At 42.7% G+C, this 16,906-nt stretch overlaps 1 protein-coding gene across 2 annotated transcripts; it reads right to left on the minus strand.

The window, feature by feature from the left end:
* Positions 1–7,710: 7,710 nt before the first annotated feature.
* LOC127295810 (probable nucleolar protein 5-2) lies at positions 7,711–15,281 on the minus strand. Of its 2 annotated transcripts, none has more exons than XM_051325808.2 (7): positions 14,912–15,281; positions 14,416–14,516; positions 14,290–14,331; positions 10,424–10,591; positions 10,157–10,345; positions 9,751–9,954; positions 7,711–9,680 (listed from the first exon to the last, which is right to left on the minus strand). In XM_051325808.2, exons 1-7 carry the CDS (start codon positions 15,177–15,179, stop codon positions 9,522–9,524), a joined length of 1,131 nt encoding a protein of 376 aa, XP_051181768.1. In that variant the 5' UTR covers positions 15,180–15,281; the 3' UTR covers positions 7,711–9,521. The 2 variants fall into 2 exon arrangements, with proteins under 2 accessions (XP_051181768.1, XP_071675368.1); XM_071819267.1 differs by having other exon boundaries at positions 10,169–10,345; positions 14,912–15,233.
* Between the last annotated feature and the right edge of the window lie 1,625 nt (positions 15,282–16,906).

Here is a 16,906-nt window from a genome sequence, read left to right on the forward strand (position 1 = left end):
CCGCACTGGCTCCATCCTCTGCCGCCTCCGCGAGGCCGCGCCTGCGCCGACCGCATCCTCCGGCGCCGCTGGAAGGCCAAAGCTATCCACGCTGGCACGCCAAGTCCCTCCCCGTGATGGCCACATCCTCCTGTGGCACCGGCCACGGCCGTACATGTCGCCCGCACTATCTAGGCTCACGGTGGCAGAGGCCAGCGGGCGGGCGCGGAAATCGGCGGCGCTGTTCCCATCCTCTGCATCACACGCGGCCGGCGGCGCTGCCCTTCCCGCCACCAGCCCATCGTCACCTCCATTCTGAACTAGCAGGTCTCATCGATACAGGGTGGATGCAGAGCCCAGGTTGCAGACGTAGAGTTACAGCGAGCGTGGTTGCTAGCTGCCACTTGCCCCATCTAGCTTGCCAAAATCCGCGGCTACATCACATCCTCCCAGTGCTGCAGCCACGAAAAGCCTAGCCGGATTTGTTCTTCACCAAAGCGGTAGCACATGGAAATGCGGGGAAAGGCAGATCCGGTCGCTGGAGAACGAACTGACAAAGCATACGTTTGCAACCAGCAGAGAGATTCTTTTTATAAATTAGGCAAGAGACAAATCGAAGAGTCTCACCGGTTTTTATGTACATTCATACAAGGGTGCCTCTGGAATCAAGAAGCAACGATGTTGATTGGTCTGAAATGAATTATAATCGGGAGGGAATAAAATTCTCCATGTGCTGATGATGGGCAAGTAAGGGGAATTATGCATTAAACTGGACTATGTTGAAACGTTGCCTGCATGAACGAAAGATGGGCAGTGTAGTAGCGTGATGAGCTAAACATTAATCGACAATGCGACAGTGCCGGGAGCACACCAGATGATGGGGTTTGCTCGAACCAGGTCCGTGCCTGTGCAAAAGGGAACCGCTGTGTGACAACCTGACGTCAAAATCATCAATGGAATTGACGAACTTAGAAGGAGGGCACATTTTTTCAGTATTTCTTCAGCAAATCGTCTCCTGACATCTTCCAAACTCTATTATCAAATAGAGATGTTATAGGAAAAAGAAGTGATGCACACATTTTATTTATGTTTCAATTTATTTACTTCATCTACTGGAATTTGTTTACCAGGTTATTTTTGTTTATTACCGATTTGTGGATATAGAAACTAATTCAAGGTAATTGAAGAACTAATAAATTCTTCCGTAGTTCTTTTCAACTGCCATCAACTCCTATGCCGGCGCTCGAGTGACCACGTGGAAATAATTATGGCGATCCTAAGATCATCGGGGAGGCAGTTGCTGGTGGCCTAAAGAGTAGCTACGCGGAGTATGAGTTTGCTGTCGACGGCCCTCACACATGATTTTAGTTCCACGCATCCGATGACGATCATGAGTGGTGCAATTGTGTTCAGGCAACAAGGTATATACGCAAATTTTTCTCTCCCGATGCAACGCACGGGCATTTTTACTAGTAAGTATAATGTATATATTTTAATATCCTACACATTAATTGGATATATTAATAATCATGCTTAGTCAAATCTCGGTTGCATAATGTTTACCTGAAAAACATCATTCTTTTAGGGTTCTTCGACCTCATAATCAATCTTGTCCAACACTTCACTCGATATTGTTGTTAAATCAATGAGTCTTTTTTTACCATCATAGTAATTAAGCATATATGATTTCAGTAGATTTAATTTAGAAAAGCTCTGTTGTTGATGCAACAGTCACAAAAATAATCAACAAAATTCTATATGCAATATTTGCATTGAGAAAATAATCAAGCCGCTTTAAATATTTCAGAATTTCAAGAGCCTCCATATCTTCTGCAATGAATTCTTAAAAAACTTCATATCAACATATCAACACTACGTATAAAAGATTAAATAAAAAAATTAACAAGATTCGGCATCATCAATCAATTAGAGTATTATCTAAGTTGCTAATTTGTTTGACGATTAAATGAACCAAAAGATCAACCGCGTGTGCCTCAACATTGTTGATCAGAACGCAGAAGATGAGAAAAAATCAAATTACCACGGCTAATGGTAGGACCGATGCGTGGCGGCTCGGAGCTTTCCGTCGCGGCCTCGTGAGTCCAGGATACTTTGCTCCAGCCTGCAGGCCATGCGTCGTCGTCGCTGCCTCGCTGAGTCCTGATGAGTTGCTTCTTGCTTGTTGTCATTTTCCAACCTAACGGTAACTCTAGATCGGATCGAGAAACCGAGGAGGCGAGGCCGTGACCGCGAGGACGGTTCACTCGCGACGTGGTTTTCTTCCATCGTTCCAAGGCCCAGGTAAGTCCCTTTCCTTCTCTCTTTTCTAATTTTTTCCTAACATGTTATACTTATATTATATAGGCCTTCATAACAATTTGGGGCCCCCAAATTTTGGGGCCCTGTGCGAGCTGCACTCTCCACACACGTGGCCGCTCGGGCCTGGTGTTTCCGGTGGGTTTCCTTGATGACATGGTTGCCTTGTGTGTTTCCGGTGGGTTTCCTTGATGACATGTGAAATCGATCAGAAGTAGTGCGTGCATCAGTTGTGAACTCGTTTGGCTCTCCCTTTGGGTTTCCTTATGGGGTGTGAAACTCATGAGAAGTAGTGCATGCATGGCCTTCCTACTCCCATCGATCTCTTTCTTTTTGAACAAAGAAGGCCTAGAAGGCCCACGAGCTTTCATTCCATCACACGTGGTGGGTACAAAATTACAGGGAAGTCCTCAGGTATGTCTTGCACCAGAAAACATAAATTTGAAGAAAGGCCCGCCCAAATTACATAAAACACCCTGAGACAAAAATTGAAAAAGCAACCGGGTCCCTGGGTGCCACCACCACCATTCGCCGGCGACCTCGAGATGCTGCCGTCGAGATACGATGATGATATGCTCGATAGCATACTTCCGGCGAAGCTACTGATCCGCCGGCCGCTTCTCCTCCTCCGAGGACGAACCACTTGGCGGTGGAGAGGCGACGAGCTCCGGCGAACAGAGCGAATAAGAGCCTCCGTCTTGGAGGTTGCAGATGGGCCGCCATGCTGGCCTAAGATCGTGCCGTCGACGAGGAGCGGCACGTGTTCCGCACATAAGAGCTTCACCGAAGAAGCTCCATAGCACCCTGCATGCAGGCGCTGATGAGCAGAGGTCCAGCTTGTCCAACCGCCACCTCTCCTCTCACCACCACGGCAAGGCAGACAGGATGAACAGAGAGATGCGCTGGAGGAGCAGCTCCACCAGCAGAGAGGGTAGGATCCCTCCCCAAGAGACAAAAGCAGCCAACTTATCTCCAGCTCCTCCTCGCCACCATGGCCGGCCAGGACCAGAGAAAAAGCAGGCCTAACAGCATCATGTTGCCTCACCTCCTCGCCACCATGGCCAGCCAGGAAGGCATCGCCTGAGCTGAGATCCAGGGGAGAAGAAGGTCCCTCGGCCACCAGGTTATTGAAGAAGACGCTGCTGCTCTCAACCTCTCCTCCCTCCGGTCATCGGAGTAAAGGAAGAAGAAGAAGCATCCCTAGGAAGGCCCAGATCCGGCGGCGTAGATCTCGGTCGGTGTCCTCTCTACGGGGAGAACCCCAAAACGGCAGCATCAAGCCGCAAAACAAGCAAACAACAACCTAAACTAGCCCTAAACTACTACGGCGCCACACCACTACCAACTCCGGCCAGCTAGCCTGGCTGAGCGGCCGGCAGCGGCCCGGTTAGAGAGAAGAGACTCTCAACTTTACTGTAGACAGCTGAGAGCGGTGGAGGGGGGAAATGATCTCTTGGTACTATAGGAGACTTTCATCGATCTTTTTTTAAAGCACACAATGGCGTCCAAGTAGGAAGAGGGCACGGGATGGAGAGCCACAAGGACATGGTGGCCGACAATGGTAACCAGAACGTCGTGGAGAAAGTGCTCGAGGAGGGTATCAAAGGCGCGCTGGAAAAGAAGGCGAAGCAAGGCATGCTGGCCGGACATGGTGTTGGCGCTCCCTGTGCCCTCCATGGTTCCATCTAGGTTCAAAGGATGCATATTCCCTCGTGTGCAACAAATGCGACGTTGCCGGTGACATATGTCTTTTTGTTTGTTTGGAGTGTCGGCTGCAGGTTCCACATGATCTACATAGTTGCGGCGTTTGCGGGAATGGAATCGTGACTTTGAAATTTTTGTGCAAGGATTGTGCTCGCACATACAGGGTGAACAAAGCCAGGGTATGTATCATCAGCGGTAGCCACCCCTAAGATTCCGTTGATGAAGATGACATAATTGCACCCAAGATCGAGGAGTTTGATGGTCTAGGGAAATGTTTCATGAAACTTAATAGTGGTGAACAAGATTCCAAGTGCCAAATTCTTATGTATTCATTCTTCACCATATTATGCAATCATCCTTCACCATATGCAATGCAATATCACCATATATATTCAGTGTAATATGGTCATATTATTTCAGCGGAATATGATCATATTATTTCAGAAGCACAAACATATATTCAAATATGAATGCAAAAAAAAAATGTAACCATAAGATAGCACTACTTACAAGTTTCATACATAGTCCATGCATCACATCATACTTGAGCAACATAGAGCAAAACATAGTTGACAAAACAGAAATTCAAATGCTTATTGCGAATTAAGGAATTCCTCCGCGGCATCAACAACCTTGTCCACCTTCAACCTAACATGAAGCTACCCTTGTCTCGTGAAAGCCTTCTGCTTCCTGTGAGGGAGGTCATAAAAAATTGATCCCCTATGTTTAATGAAATCTCGCATAAAATTATGGTGGCTCAAGAAAATTTTGCTTAACTTCACTTTAGTAACAATTTCTCGGATATTTCTTGGCATTTTTTTGCACAAGCAAGGATTGGATGGAAGCAAACCACCCAAGATCTAGAATGTTCATTACCGGAAAATTAGGAGATTGAAAAACCATCCTAATGTATCAATTTCCTTTAGCCGCCTCCACAAGAACAATTGGTTCATCACAAGGAACATGAGTTTTTTCATTGTCCTATTGAATATAGATAGTACGTGTTCCATCTATCACATAAGGGTCACATGATCTTGATAGGCGGTAGCATCGTATTTCACCAAGTACTCACGGCAATCAGCCTTGCCAACTTTGTCCATTTGAACTCCCAAATTCCGCTTATCCTATAATAATATAAATAAAATACTCAATACACCACGATGAAAGAACAAACCCACCCAACATGATGAAAGAGCAAAGACATTTTTGCTCCTTTTTTTGATCTTGGACCCACTCAACAAACAACCACCCCCATTCTTCACATCAAAAGTACAATCCCATCTCTATCATATCTTGTGCCTTCCATGGCCGACAAGAACATTGTAACTTATCGCAAACCCTAATGTGGCCCCTGTTCTTTGTTTCTACACGGGGTTTCCTCCTACAGGGCTTGGCAACAAAAAACAAAAATTGTAACTTATCGCAAACCCTAATATACCCAAGATCTATCCAAGGAGTAATGCAGTAGCGGGCATGATATCAGAGACGTACCTTCGTAGACTGATAGCGGTCAACGTTACACTAGAATGTGGTTGATGTAGTCGTACTTTGGACGCCGACCTTAGGGTCGTACAGAAGTCCTCTTCCATGACGTCGAGTGCCGCAGGTGCAGCACCTCATAGTTTCGCACACGTACGGTGCTCAATGACGCACCCGACTCCGATCCAGCGAAGTTGCGGAAGTAGATCTTCTGGATCCGGATCCCAGTAGCGCTCCCCCGTAATGGATGGAATTGCCTCCAAGCCTATGCAGTTCTTCGAGGAACCGCACGAAGAAGAAAACTAGAGAGAGATATTTCCCTATTTTAATTGCCTATGAATATCTTTATATAGGGGGCAAAGACGGGCAATGCTTGATAAGGGGGCAAGGTGGGAAAAAAGGAGGAGGAGTTGGGGGCCAGCCGGCCGGACAAGGCCTACCCCCCCCCCCCCCCCCCCCCCCGCCCGATCGGCCTGCGTGGGCTGGCCCATGTGGCCCGATCGGCCATCCCCTTCCTTCCCCGATGGGAACGTTTCCATATGGGGCCCAATTAAGGTACATAGGCCCTTTTTAATTAAATAAACCATATTTTTACTTAATTATATTTTGAACATATCCTTTAATTGCCTTTTGTCCGAGACACCTCCCGAACTATTCCAAAATCTTTCAGATAACTCCGGGACCCTATTCCGAATATCTCTCTCAATTCTGTTGAATCCAAAACTATCTCAAATTTCGTTGAACCCTTAAGTGTGTTACCTACAGTTCGGCAATAACGTAGACATACCCGAGACAATTTCTCTGGTCAAACGATCACCCAGGGGGTCTGGATTATCATGGTGATCTGTATGCATTCCACGAAGATATGATCGTTGTTTAAACCACTGTGTTGAGTCTTATTCATTTTGTTCATTCGATACCGACATTCGTCCGAGACATGATCATCGGTATCAATACACCTAGTTCGATCTTTGCTGCGGTGATTTTTGTTTAATATTGGCCTTCTAGAAATGATCCGTCGCAACTCAGCAAGAGAGCATGATCCATGGAACCGTACATTGTCACTCTTAACATGCTGTTTTCAGAAGAGCTTACTAAACTTTTGTGTTTAGAGCACTCTGTTGGTTTAGGTTTAGCAAATTGGGCAGCTAATATAGAATGGATCTGCTTTGTCAGTCAGGATTCTATCTCTTCGTGCCTTGGTGCCCTGTTAGACATTCCTCTCTCTTTGTGTTTCGATTCAGCTGAATCACTGCCGCACCAGACGGGTATGACCAGCCAGCTAATCTTTCTCCTACAACTATCTTACAGATCACTTTTGCCTTAAAAAAAATTCCACTTTTAGCATGCGTGTACTCTGGCGCTTTCAAAGTAGCTGAAATCTTACTCTACATTATTATTTGAGATATCCAATTTATGATAGTATATCCTTTGCTAATTAAACATTGGCAGCCATATATAAACGCAACACTACGTTTCAACTGGAATATACATCCTATTACAAGTACATGTTATTTTGAGTTATCATACATGTGTAAGAATATGGAGTGGCAAAGCAGAGGAATGAACTGATCAATCAATAGCACATGTGCAATCAAACTTTTTGAACTTCAACATATAGTGCACACGTACTAACTTAAGTCAAATTTCAACAGCATTGCTAGGTTTTTTTTTTACATATTTTTCTTTCTTTCCAACAGCAACATTAAATCTTCAGATCTCAAGGGTAATAGCTCCATATACACTTGTGACTTGGCAGCAACTTTGGCGTTTGGATAAAAGACACCCTTTCACAGGGCACCGGGGCACTAACATCTGTATGGATGATGTGATCGGCCATCTGTCACTCCTTTCTCATCCATCTTATTAGTAGTTTAAGAAATATACCATATATATCTTCTCAAGAGAACCTTTTCATAAAATGTATAATAATATTTCTACAAAATCCCGCAGCAACGCGCGGGGTACCATCTGTTTCGTTTTCTAAGTATCATTTGTGCAACAAATGATATACTCCATTTTTATGAAACGGCTCAGAGAGATATTTGCATAACAGAATAAATGGAAAAGTTAGCAGAAAAGAAATAAAGGGAGATCAGCACAATTGATATTTTATTAAATATAAACATAACACAATATATGTTTTTTAAACCACATACACAGTAACACAATATAAGTTAGAAATCAAAGTACACAGGTGATATCACAATTTGTTCAGCGAACTCCTTTGGCTATGTATAATTGATCTAACTTTATTGATCATCAATCACATTACAAATGTGAGAGTAGTCAAAGAGAAAAGTCATAAAACATTTTATACATTGCAAGTCATTGAACTTTTCATTTGCATTATCTTTTCAACTGGGCTCACTATACAATTATATTTACTATGAGTAGCTTACACAGGATAATGTCTATCGTCTGTATGCTCCTGCAACTACAATGTATCAATGCCCAATATACAGATTAATTCATGGAACAACTCTTGCATATTATTGGATCTTCCACGAACTCCATGAGGAAACTACAAAGATGTCATATCAACTGGCTGAACTGCACATGAAGCAAAATGAGCATGTTTTGATAGTCCAATATTAGATGACCCGATTTGTGATGACAGAAATATTAGTACTTTTACCTACCGATGTTTTTACGAAAAGGTAGATATACGTACATTTTTTTGCTAGAGGCCATGCCTGATCCACATCAACCTTGACAAACGAATATTTCAGGAGGCATGCATGGTACAAATAGTAATGTCCTGTAGCACTAAATTTTTGGAAACGCACAGGAGAGCAAAAAATAGAACAGTGATAATGCTATGAACTTGTAAAAATAAAGGTATTTAAGTCGCCGAATTGATACCTTGGCAAGTTTGTTTCTTTAGTGATATACACTTCCCAACTTGCTTGCAAGTGTTAGAACGTGGAAGATACCTTGAAATAGTGTCGATGAGATCAAGATATACAGAATAACTGTAGTCTGTAGAACCGCAATTTACACATTCAACTGCAGCTATAGAGTTTGTCCAATCCTCAAACACATCTGTAACAGTCTTGGGGCAAAATATATAACTGACCAAAGATGAATGCATTCCTATCTGTGATCCATCTTGTAATCCATGGGAATGCGATATAGATACCGAAAATACTGTATGAACTGATAAAATAGGAGGAGACACACCTTGCTTATTTGCTGTAACTGAACCTACCTTGAACATCAATTTCACAAATTAACCTTCCTGTTGGTTCTATTAAAAAGAGCATACACTTATCTACAACTGAACTGAACATTAGTTTTTATATAAAACGAAGTAAAGAGGTTCATGAAACATACAAACAGGAGAAATTGAAAATAGTCAACGTGCAATCTGGAGTGTATTCTAGCGCTAAAGGAGGAATACAATGGAGGGAGATTGCAATTGGGGGATCTGGACTAACCTTTTATGGTTAGGGTATTCAGATGTCGCTCGGCACCGTGGACATCGAGGGTTTCAAATTCTGAGGTTCGTCCCATTCAGGTGATGTGCGTGGACGATCGGGGAATCATGTCCAATACCTTCACCCATCTGCAATTGAGAGGGCAAAGAGGGAGGCAGCCGCACTGAAATAATAATAGTATTGAGCCCATCTCAGCAGATTTTTTTCGCTCACTACACCCCTCCAATTTTAATTGAGCCCACCTATGCTGATTTTTCCGCCCACTACCCTCCTCCAATCTTTTGCCGTAGTAGCTCTCACAAGATCACCTAAACCTAGTTCTAGGTAGATCAAAAACAGCCAGACACATCGTATTTGTAATACTCCTTTGATCTGGAGTTTTAACAGATTGAACAGTAGAGAAAATTCAAAATAGAATTAAGACTCTAGTCGAATTATAGCGAGTTTCCAGAGTATACAGTACTAATCCACAAACATACATGTCCAACACTTTGATCCGGGATGTGCATGGCAGCCTCGCCACCCAGGAATCAGATTTCCAAATCACTTTTTTTTTCATATATAGATATATAGAATCTGCTTCTCCTCGCATGCTTTATTCAGCTAGCTAAGCAAGGTTGCCAGGTTTCTCATGGCATTTTTCTTAAGCTGACTTGCCTGCGCAAGTTCAAGGTCGATGTTCAGGATAGTGTCCTGAATAATCAGGTCGTCATACTTATCTTCATCCCTCAACAAGGTTTCTAACTCTTTTGGAGCGAACATCTGAAAGAAAAATGTCCATTACATGAATGGCAAATTTCCATTAAATGTTAAGGATTCTACAAAACATTACCTCGATTTCAGCTAGAGTTGTTAAAATAGGTTCAAAGATGATCTTCAGAGCCTTTACTATCTTCACATTGGTCCAGTCATTTGTGTTAATGCCAGACACATCCTTCAGCTTGCCAGCAGCCCAGCGCAAGGTTTTAGTATTTGTATCTTCAATCAATTCAGCATCAACCAATATGCATGCTGTCACAAGCACCTTCTCATTAACCTGGGTACAAAAAGAATATTGTGTTTTCAATAAAAGAAGAAAAAATGTTCATATTGCACCAAGAAGATTTGGGCAGGGACAATTAAGGATTCTAAGCACACACTCACAAACTATCGGATATATCAAATAGTAATAGTGTAACAAAGACATGACATGAGCGATAAACCAGAAAACATTTCATCTCAGACATAAGGAAGGCAACCTGTGAACTAACCATCTCTGGTTTGACATCAAAGCCATGATGATTCAGGAATATTTTTATTCCTTGGCATATTGGCAGGCGGTCCTCCTTCGTCAGCTTCACTTCTTCTTGGGGAACTAAACTATGCATGAGATTCTCCAGGCCCCACATCACCTCCATCACAGTTTCATTGAAGAGGCAAGGCACATCCTGCTGAAACAAGTGGCAGTAAAATAGATATTCAAAGTTTCCCACAATAATAACCCAACAAAGGGGCTTTACACTAACCAGGCTTGTTTCAATGAATCTTTTATATTCAGGTTTTCCAACAGCCAATGCCTGACCAGGGCGGTGATGGCGCAATATCATCTCAGCAAGCTCCTTGTTGGCAGCAGTACCACGATTAAACGCACTGGACTTGTCCTTGAACTTTTGAAACTCTTCCAGGCAAACGTGCTGATAAAGAAAATGAACAATTACAAGCATGTTAAGGGGCAAGAAAGAAAAGTAATCAAATATCTCACCATGTCTCCCAATTATGAGGGCAGGCAGGCAATTCAGTATGTACATCGCAATCAATGTTCCAAAAAGGCACTAAATGGTAAACAGTTGGCTCTCCCAAGATGCCAAGGGTACTAAATAGAGGAAATTTGGAATAATAGAAAAGATAAAATGCAACCATGTAACATCTTCATCTCCATTTTGCTCCACATCACTACATATACCAAGACTAAACTGATCTAGGCAGGAAAACGATTAGATGCGATGCCTAGGTTCTAAGTGACGCGTTGCTACTCTGCCAATTTACTGGTTAGCCTGGTTCAACACTAGCAAGAAACCCTAATAACATTAGTAAATGATATAGCCTTGTTTATGTCCTCCAGTTCTTGCAATGCAGTTCAGGACAAGTTACAGGTCAATCATCCATGGCTAAGCAGCTAACGGGAGAATTTTGAATATCATAAATTTCAGCCTGCACCCATCCATTTTTTAAAAAAATTCCTTCACCAGTGTTGGATCAAAATAGTTCTTGAAGGTGCACGCATACACGGAATAACATCATGCTACATGATTTCTGTACAGCATCCTATATAACTAAGAAGTTCATCCCCACTAACTATTTTTCTAAACATGCAAGACGTCCACATCAGCAAGTGTCCATGCGCAATCCTAGACTGCCATGTCATCATGTTTATTCATAATTAATCTCAAAGATTAGCACCTTTTTCTAGAGCAATAGCAGACATTTTACCAACAGGCGCTTTAAATTTCCCACGTAGCAAATAACTAAGGAACGGAGGCTGTTGCACTTCGAAGCAATTAATGAACGGCCAAATGGAGTCTGTGTGCTGCACTTCATCTCCTAATCTTTATCTTCCCAAGAAACAAATAATTAACGGATGGAGGCTGTTGCACTTCATCTCTTTATCTTCCTCTTCCCCATTAAGAAAACAAACAATGGTTGGCTGGAGCAACTGAGCCGCTCCATTTCTATCCTCTATAAGTAGCTTCAGCCACCGGCATCTAGGTGTCCCTAGTGAGCCATCAGGCCCGAGCGGCCACGTGTGTGGAGAGTGCAGCTCGCACAGGGCCCCAAAATTTGGGGGCCCCAAATTGTTATGAAGGCCTATATAATATAAGTATAACATGTTAGGAAAAAATTAGAAAAGAGAGAAGGAAAGGGACTTACCTGGGCCTTGGAACGATGGAAGAAAACCACGTCGCGAGTGAACCGTCCTCGCGGTCACGGCCTCGCCTCCTCGGTTTCTCGATCCGATCTAGAGTTACCGTTAGGTTGGAAAATGACAACAAGCAAGAAGCAACTCATCAGGACTCAGCGAGGCAGCGACGACGACGCATGGCCTGCAGGCTGGAGCAAAGTATCCTGGACTCACGAGGCCGCGACGGAAAGCTCCGAGCCGCCACGCATCGGTCCTACCATTAGCCGTGGTAATTTGATTTTTTCTCATCTTCTGCGTTCTGATCAACAATGTTGAGGCACACGCGGTTGATCTTTTGGTTCATTTAATCGTCAAACAAATTAGCAACTTAGATAATACTCTAATTGATTGATGATGCCGAATCTTGTTAATTTTTTTATTTAATCTTTTATACGTAGTGTTGATATGTTGATATGAAGTTTTTTAAGAATTCATTGCAGAAGATATGGAGGCTCTTGAAATTCTGAAATATTTAAAGCGGCTTGATTATTTTCTCAATGCAAATATTGCATATAGAATTTTGTTGATTATTTTTGTGACTGTTGCATCAACAACAGAGCTTTTCTAAATTAAATCTACTGAAATCATATATGCTTAATTACTATGATGGTAAAAAAAGACTCATTGATTTAACAACAATATCGAGTGAAGTGTTGGACAAGATTGATTATGAGGTCGAAGAACCCTAAAAGAATGATGTTTTTCAGGTAAACATTACGCAACCGAGATTTGACTAAGCATGATTATTAATATATCCAATTAATGTGTAGGATATTAAAATATATACATTATACTTATTGAATAGTGCAAATTGTGTAGTATGTAGGGCCCAATTTGGAGTCTCGCACAGGGCCCCGGATTTCACCGGCTCGGCCCTGTGAGCCATCCCTCTCTATTCTACACTTTATGTAAGCCATCTCTTTCTACAACAGTTGTCTTTTGGATTCAGATTCCACCCTGCCCATGAAACGACAAGATGGATAGGATAATCTGAAGATCAAGTCCTTGATAGTTGTATCTCTTTTATCCGGGTTCCTGCAGCATCATGATGACGTCTTCACATTCAAGTCCATTATTGGTTCTCCCTGATTCCTAGTTTCTCATACACGGCTACTATATATCCAATTTGATCACCGTCGAGTCATCATGTAGAAGCATTGTTGATGGTTATTTGTCCTGCCGATGAGCGAATGTTTGCTAGGCTGTCTACCTTACTTGCAATCCAAACGCATGTATCGGTTTTATTATCTGGTATTTTCAATATGCTTGAAATTATGCCATTTATAGTTATTTATTATAACTGCTCTACCAATATGTTCTAACTTCTGACTAAATTTATTTTGATGAAAACAGAGCAGACTGCTGTTATTTCATTGAGAAAGAAAGAAATCTAATGATATTACAGGAAAATGAACAAGGATCATCGGTGTTGGCAGGCGAACTTATTATATATGGCCAATAAAATGACAAAGAAGAAATTTTCCATGGTATAGTGTACTTCCGCATGTGTTCTTTCTCTTTCTCTATACCCATTCATGATTCTTACATTTTCTCCTTTATTGGATATTTCGTTTGCTTAGAATATATCTGTATTACGACCTACGAAATTTGTCTGCATTGTTTATAAGCGTAACAACTGACAACAATATTTAGGCTTGTTAGCTTTCAGAACACGGTAAGGAGACCAATACCCCCTTAGTTGCTCACTACAGGACACGCCAAGGAGGTCATTTGGCCATTCTCTATTAAAATCATGCTTCTACAAAATTGGGGGGGAATGAAAATCTGTGAAAGTTCTTCACACTGTCGTGCAGACTCTCCAACACCGGGCTGCGATACAAAACATTACGCAAGCTTATGCACATAATTACGCTATCTAGTGACCATCCATTCTCATCCGCATACTACATCGTTGGGTGCATCAATTGATCAGAAATGTAACGCTGCTTCTTCATGGCGTTGTACAAGAAAGGCACCCATACCAGCGGCAATAAATTGCCCTTTGGAAGTTCTCTGCGACTCAATGTGTGATGCTACCATATATGTATATTAATATAGGTACTATACTAAAAAAAAAAATATATATACTCTTAAACAAATATCTCAAAAGTAAATTTTACATGCATTCTGCTGTTTGCCACAAGAGAGGTACTAACATAGAACTATCAACTTTGTTTGGCACAAGAGAGGTACTAACATAAAACTACCAACTTTCCCAGCAAAGCGTGGGGCATTATCTAGTAAAGGATAAATTTGTGTACTGAGTCTGTTAATTGACCAAAAACAGTGAAGAATGAGCTTATGCTCATATTATTATTCCCTAAAAAGAACTGAGATGAGCATAAAGATCGTGAATAAGACAAGAAAAGTAGTTTAATTTTGCAACAAACAACCTAACAATAAGAAGGAAAGAATAAAGTGGAGGGGGCTAACCTTTCGTGACCTATAATCCTTGACAAAGATTGCCCAGATTTTCTGGAGATGCAAAAATCAGCAATGCCGGTGACAAATTAAGCGATGAGCAAACAAGCACATGACTAACGGAGCAGCAAGATGTACCTTCATCACGTCTGGTTGGTTGAGGTCGTACTTCAAAGAGAAAATTGCGAAGCCAGAGGGCGTCTCAAACAGCACCAAGATTTCCTTGGCCAAGCTGGGATCTGCATACATGTAAGCAAATTTAACACTAGAAGAAATAACGTGCCTAGAGTAGATCATTCTCTAATTCAGATATCACAAGCATGACGCCAGCTATGGATCCGACAGAGGATGAAGGGCCCATTCTCTAAGCCGTTCAGTGCCCTACTTGACCTAACTGGCCGACGGAGGAAATTGAGGGGGCAGGGAGTTGGGAGTGTGTGGAATCGAATCTTATTGAAAATCGCGTCGCCAGATCCATCTATCCACCATGGCACGGATGTGCCTCTACAACCGCTCTAGAATCTTTCCGAAAAAGGAAACGCTCTAAGGTTTGATATCTCATCGTTTTTCCCGCTGAGGTTGGAGGGATTGATAGAGGAGGATAACGGCGGGAGGCGGGAGGCGGTTGGCTCACCTATGTGGCGTATTGACCCCGCCGGAGTAGGAGGATTTTCCGAGGAATCGAGTAGCCGCTTCCACAACGTGGATGATCCTGGGATCGAAAAATGAGTAGGAAGATTTTCCGAGGAATCGCGTAGCCGCTTCCTCACCGTGGATGATCCTGGGCTCGAAAGATGACGGCCGAAGGCTGACTCAGTACCGGCAATCGCCGCCGCCGCCGCCGCCGCCGCCTTCGCCTTACGCCCCATCAAGGTTGAGTATGAGATTTCGATGGGCACCATCACGTTGTTCGTCGCCGTTCCGTAAGATTCCCGTACAAATCCAGTTCATGGTCTGGACGTTCCTTTGTGGGCTTTATACGTGGGCTGGAGGTCCGTTCGTAGCCCTGGCCAGCCATGTGAGCTGGACATCCTGAAAAAAGATCGCCGATCGATTTCCTGTTGGCGGAGAATCACGAGCACTAATTCCTCCGCGGCGGCGCGACGTATCATGTATTCCTTCCAAATGAAAACGCCCCTCACAATTATATTAGCAGCTCTCCCATTGTCATTCCCTCATCAATCAATCAGATTTAATTAGTTGTACCCATCGTTTCCCCTCCCCACTATCTATTCCTCCTCCTTCCCACGCCTTATTATCCAGACATGGTCGTCGCTGACCTCGCTCCAGAAGAAGCGCTGCGTCAGGCGAGGCGTAGAGGACTCATTCGCTGGCTTCAACAGTCGAAGTGAATATTTATTGTGTGTAGTGTATCCTGGTTTCTTTTCTATTTAGTCTGCAAGTACTGTCTTCGTCTTTCTTCATGAGGCTCGGATCAACTTTTGGCAATGTGACTCCTCCAGCGTCATTTGATTTTGGTACGTATATCATCTCTCTCTCAATCTCATGGTCCTTTATAATTCTTTTTTACATATCCAGTTTGCAGGAAATGTGTTGCATCAGCGGTATATCGATCAAAACCAATCAACATCTCCTGGTCAGTAACAGGCATATCTCTGTATTTGTGTTGGTTGGGGGGGGGGGGGGGGGGGGTTGCAAATCCTCGTGTATACTTCAGTGGTTAGGGGGGTTGCAAATCCTTAGCCCACCATGCGCTTCTTTTCTGGTGTCTACTACATGCAGCCGAACTATGTGATGAACCGCCAATTAGGCCATGAGGTTATGACAATTGATCAAATTTGGGTATGTAAGTATCCAGGTATTCTTTTTCTTCATTCCGGTCTCCATCTTTCTTGCAGTGGTTCTTCTGCCATTTACCAAATTAGGGAAATTCGTCTTTCTTTAGGTCAGAATGCAGTAGCCATGTTCCCCCCACACAAAAAAAGTAGCCATGTTCAAGGATATTTGATGGTCACATTGAAAACCTGCATCCGTGAGCAATTTAACAGAAATTATCAGCTACAACATGCTTATGTATGGTTTATTTGTCAACTCCTGTATTTCTCTTATCTAAGATGCAGATATACAAGGTGAACTTCGTGTTGCCCCGATAAATTACACCACAACTTGGACATCGATACTCGATGTGTAATCGCCGGTGTGTTTGACTTTATCTACCAGTGAGTTTAGACTTTGAGCCACGAAACCTGAACCTGGAATGTTTGATGAATGGAAGTGAGGTCCTGACTCTTGCTGGTGTCATGCCATGCCACACTTTTGTTCATGGCATGCTTGATCCAAGTTGAATAAGTCACTCTCTAGGTGTTTTCATCACATTGATTGGTTCCAACATTTCATGTCAATGCTTCTTTGCATTTTCAGATACGACAGGAGTTCTTATTTCGATTGTATTTATGGATTTGTCAAAACTACAATAAATGATCTGCATATGGGCTATGGATATAGTTTAAACAATTGAGCATTGTTCTTATGAAAGGTTATTGTTGTTACTACCATCAATTTTTCAAGTTAATATTCAGCAAATGTGAAAAATTCACTTCAAGCGATTGTGAAAGATCATAGAGAAATTTAATTGATTCTAATTTTTCTGATGATATTGTTTTAGATA

Source organism: Lolium perenne, chromosome 4 (assembly GCF_019359855.2).
Source record: "Lolium perenne isolate Kyuss_39 chromosome 4, Kyuss_2.0, whole genome shotgun sequence".
Classification (NCBI taxonomy): domain Eukaryota; kingdom Viridiplantae; phylum Streptophyta; class Magnoliopsida; order Poales; family Poaceae; genus Lolium; species Lolium perenne.

Coding starts and splice junctions, on each gene's coding strand:
- LOC127295810 (XM_051325808.2), bottom strand. CDS start 15,179: ATGGTGCCCATCGAAATCTCATACTCAACCTTGATGGGGCGTAAGGCG. Junction 14,332..14,415: donor ACCAACCAGACGTGATGAAG/GTACATCTTGCT, acceptor TTGCATCTCCAG/AAAATCTGGGCAATCTTTGT. Junction 10,346..10,423: donor GATTCATTGAAACAAGCCTG/GTTAGTGTAAAG, acceptor TTGTTTCAGCAG/GATGTGCCTTGCCTCTTCAA.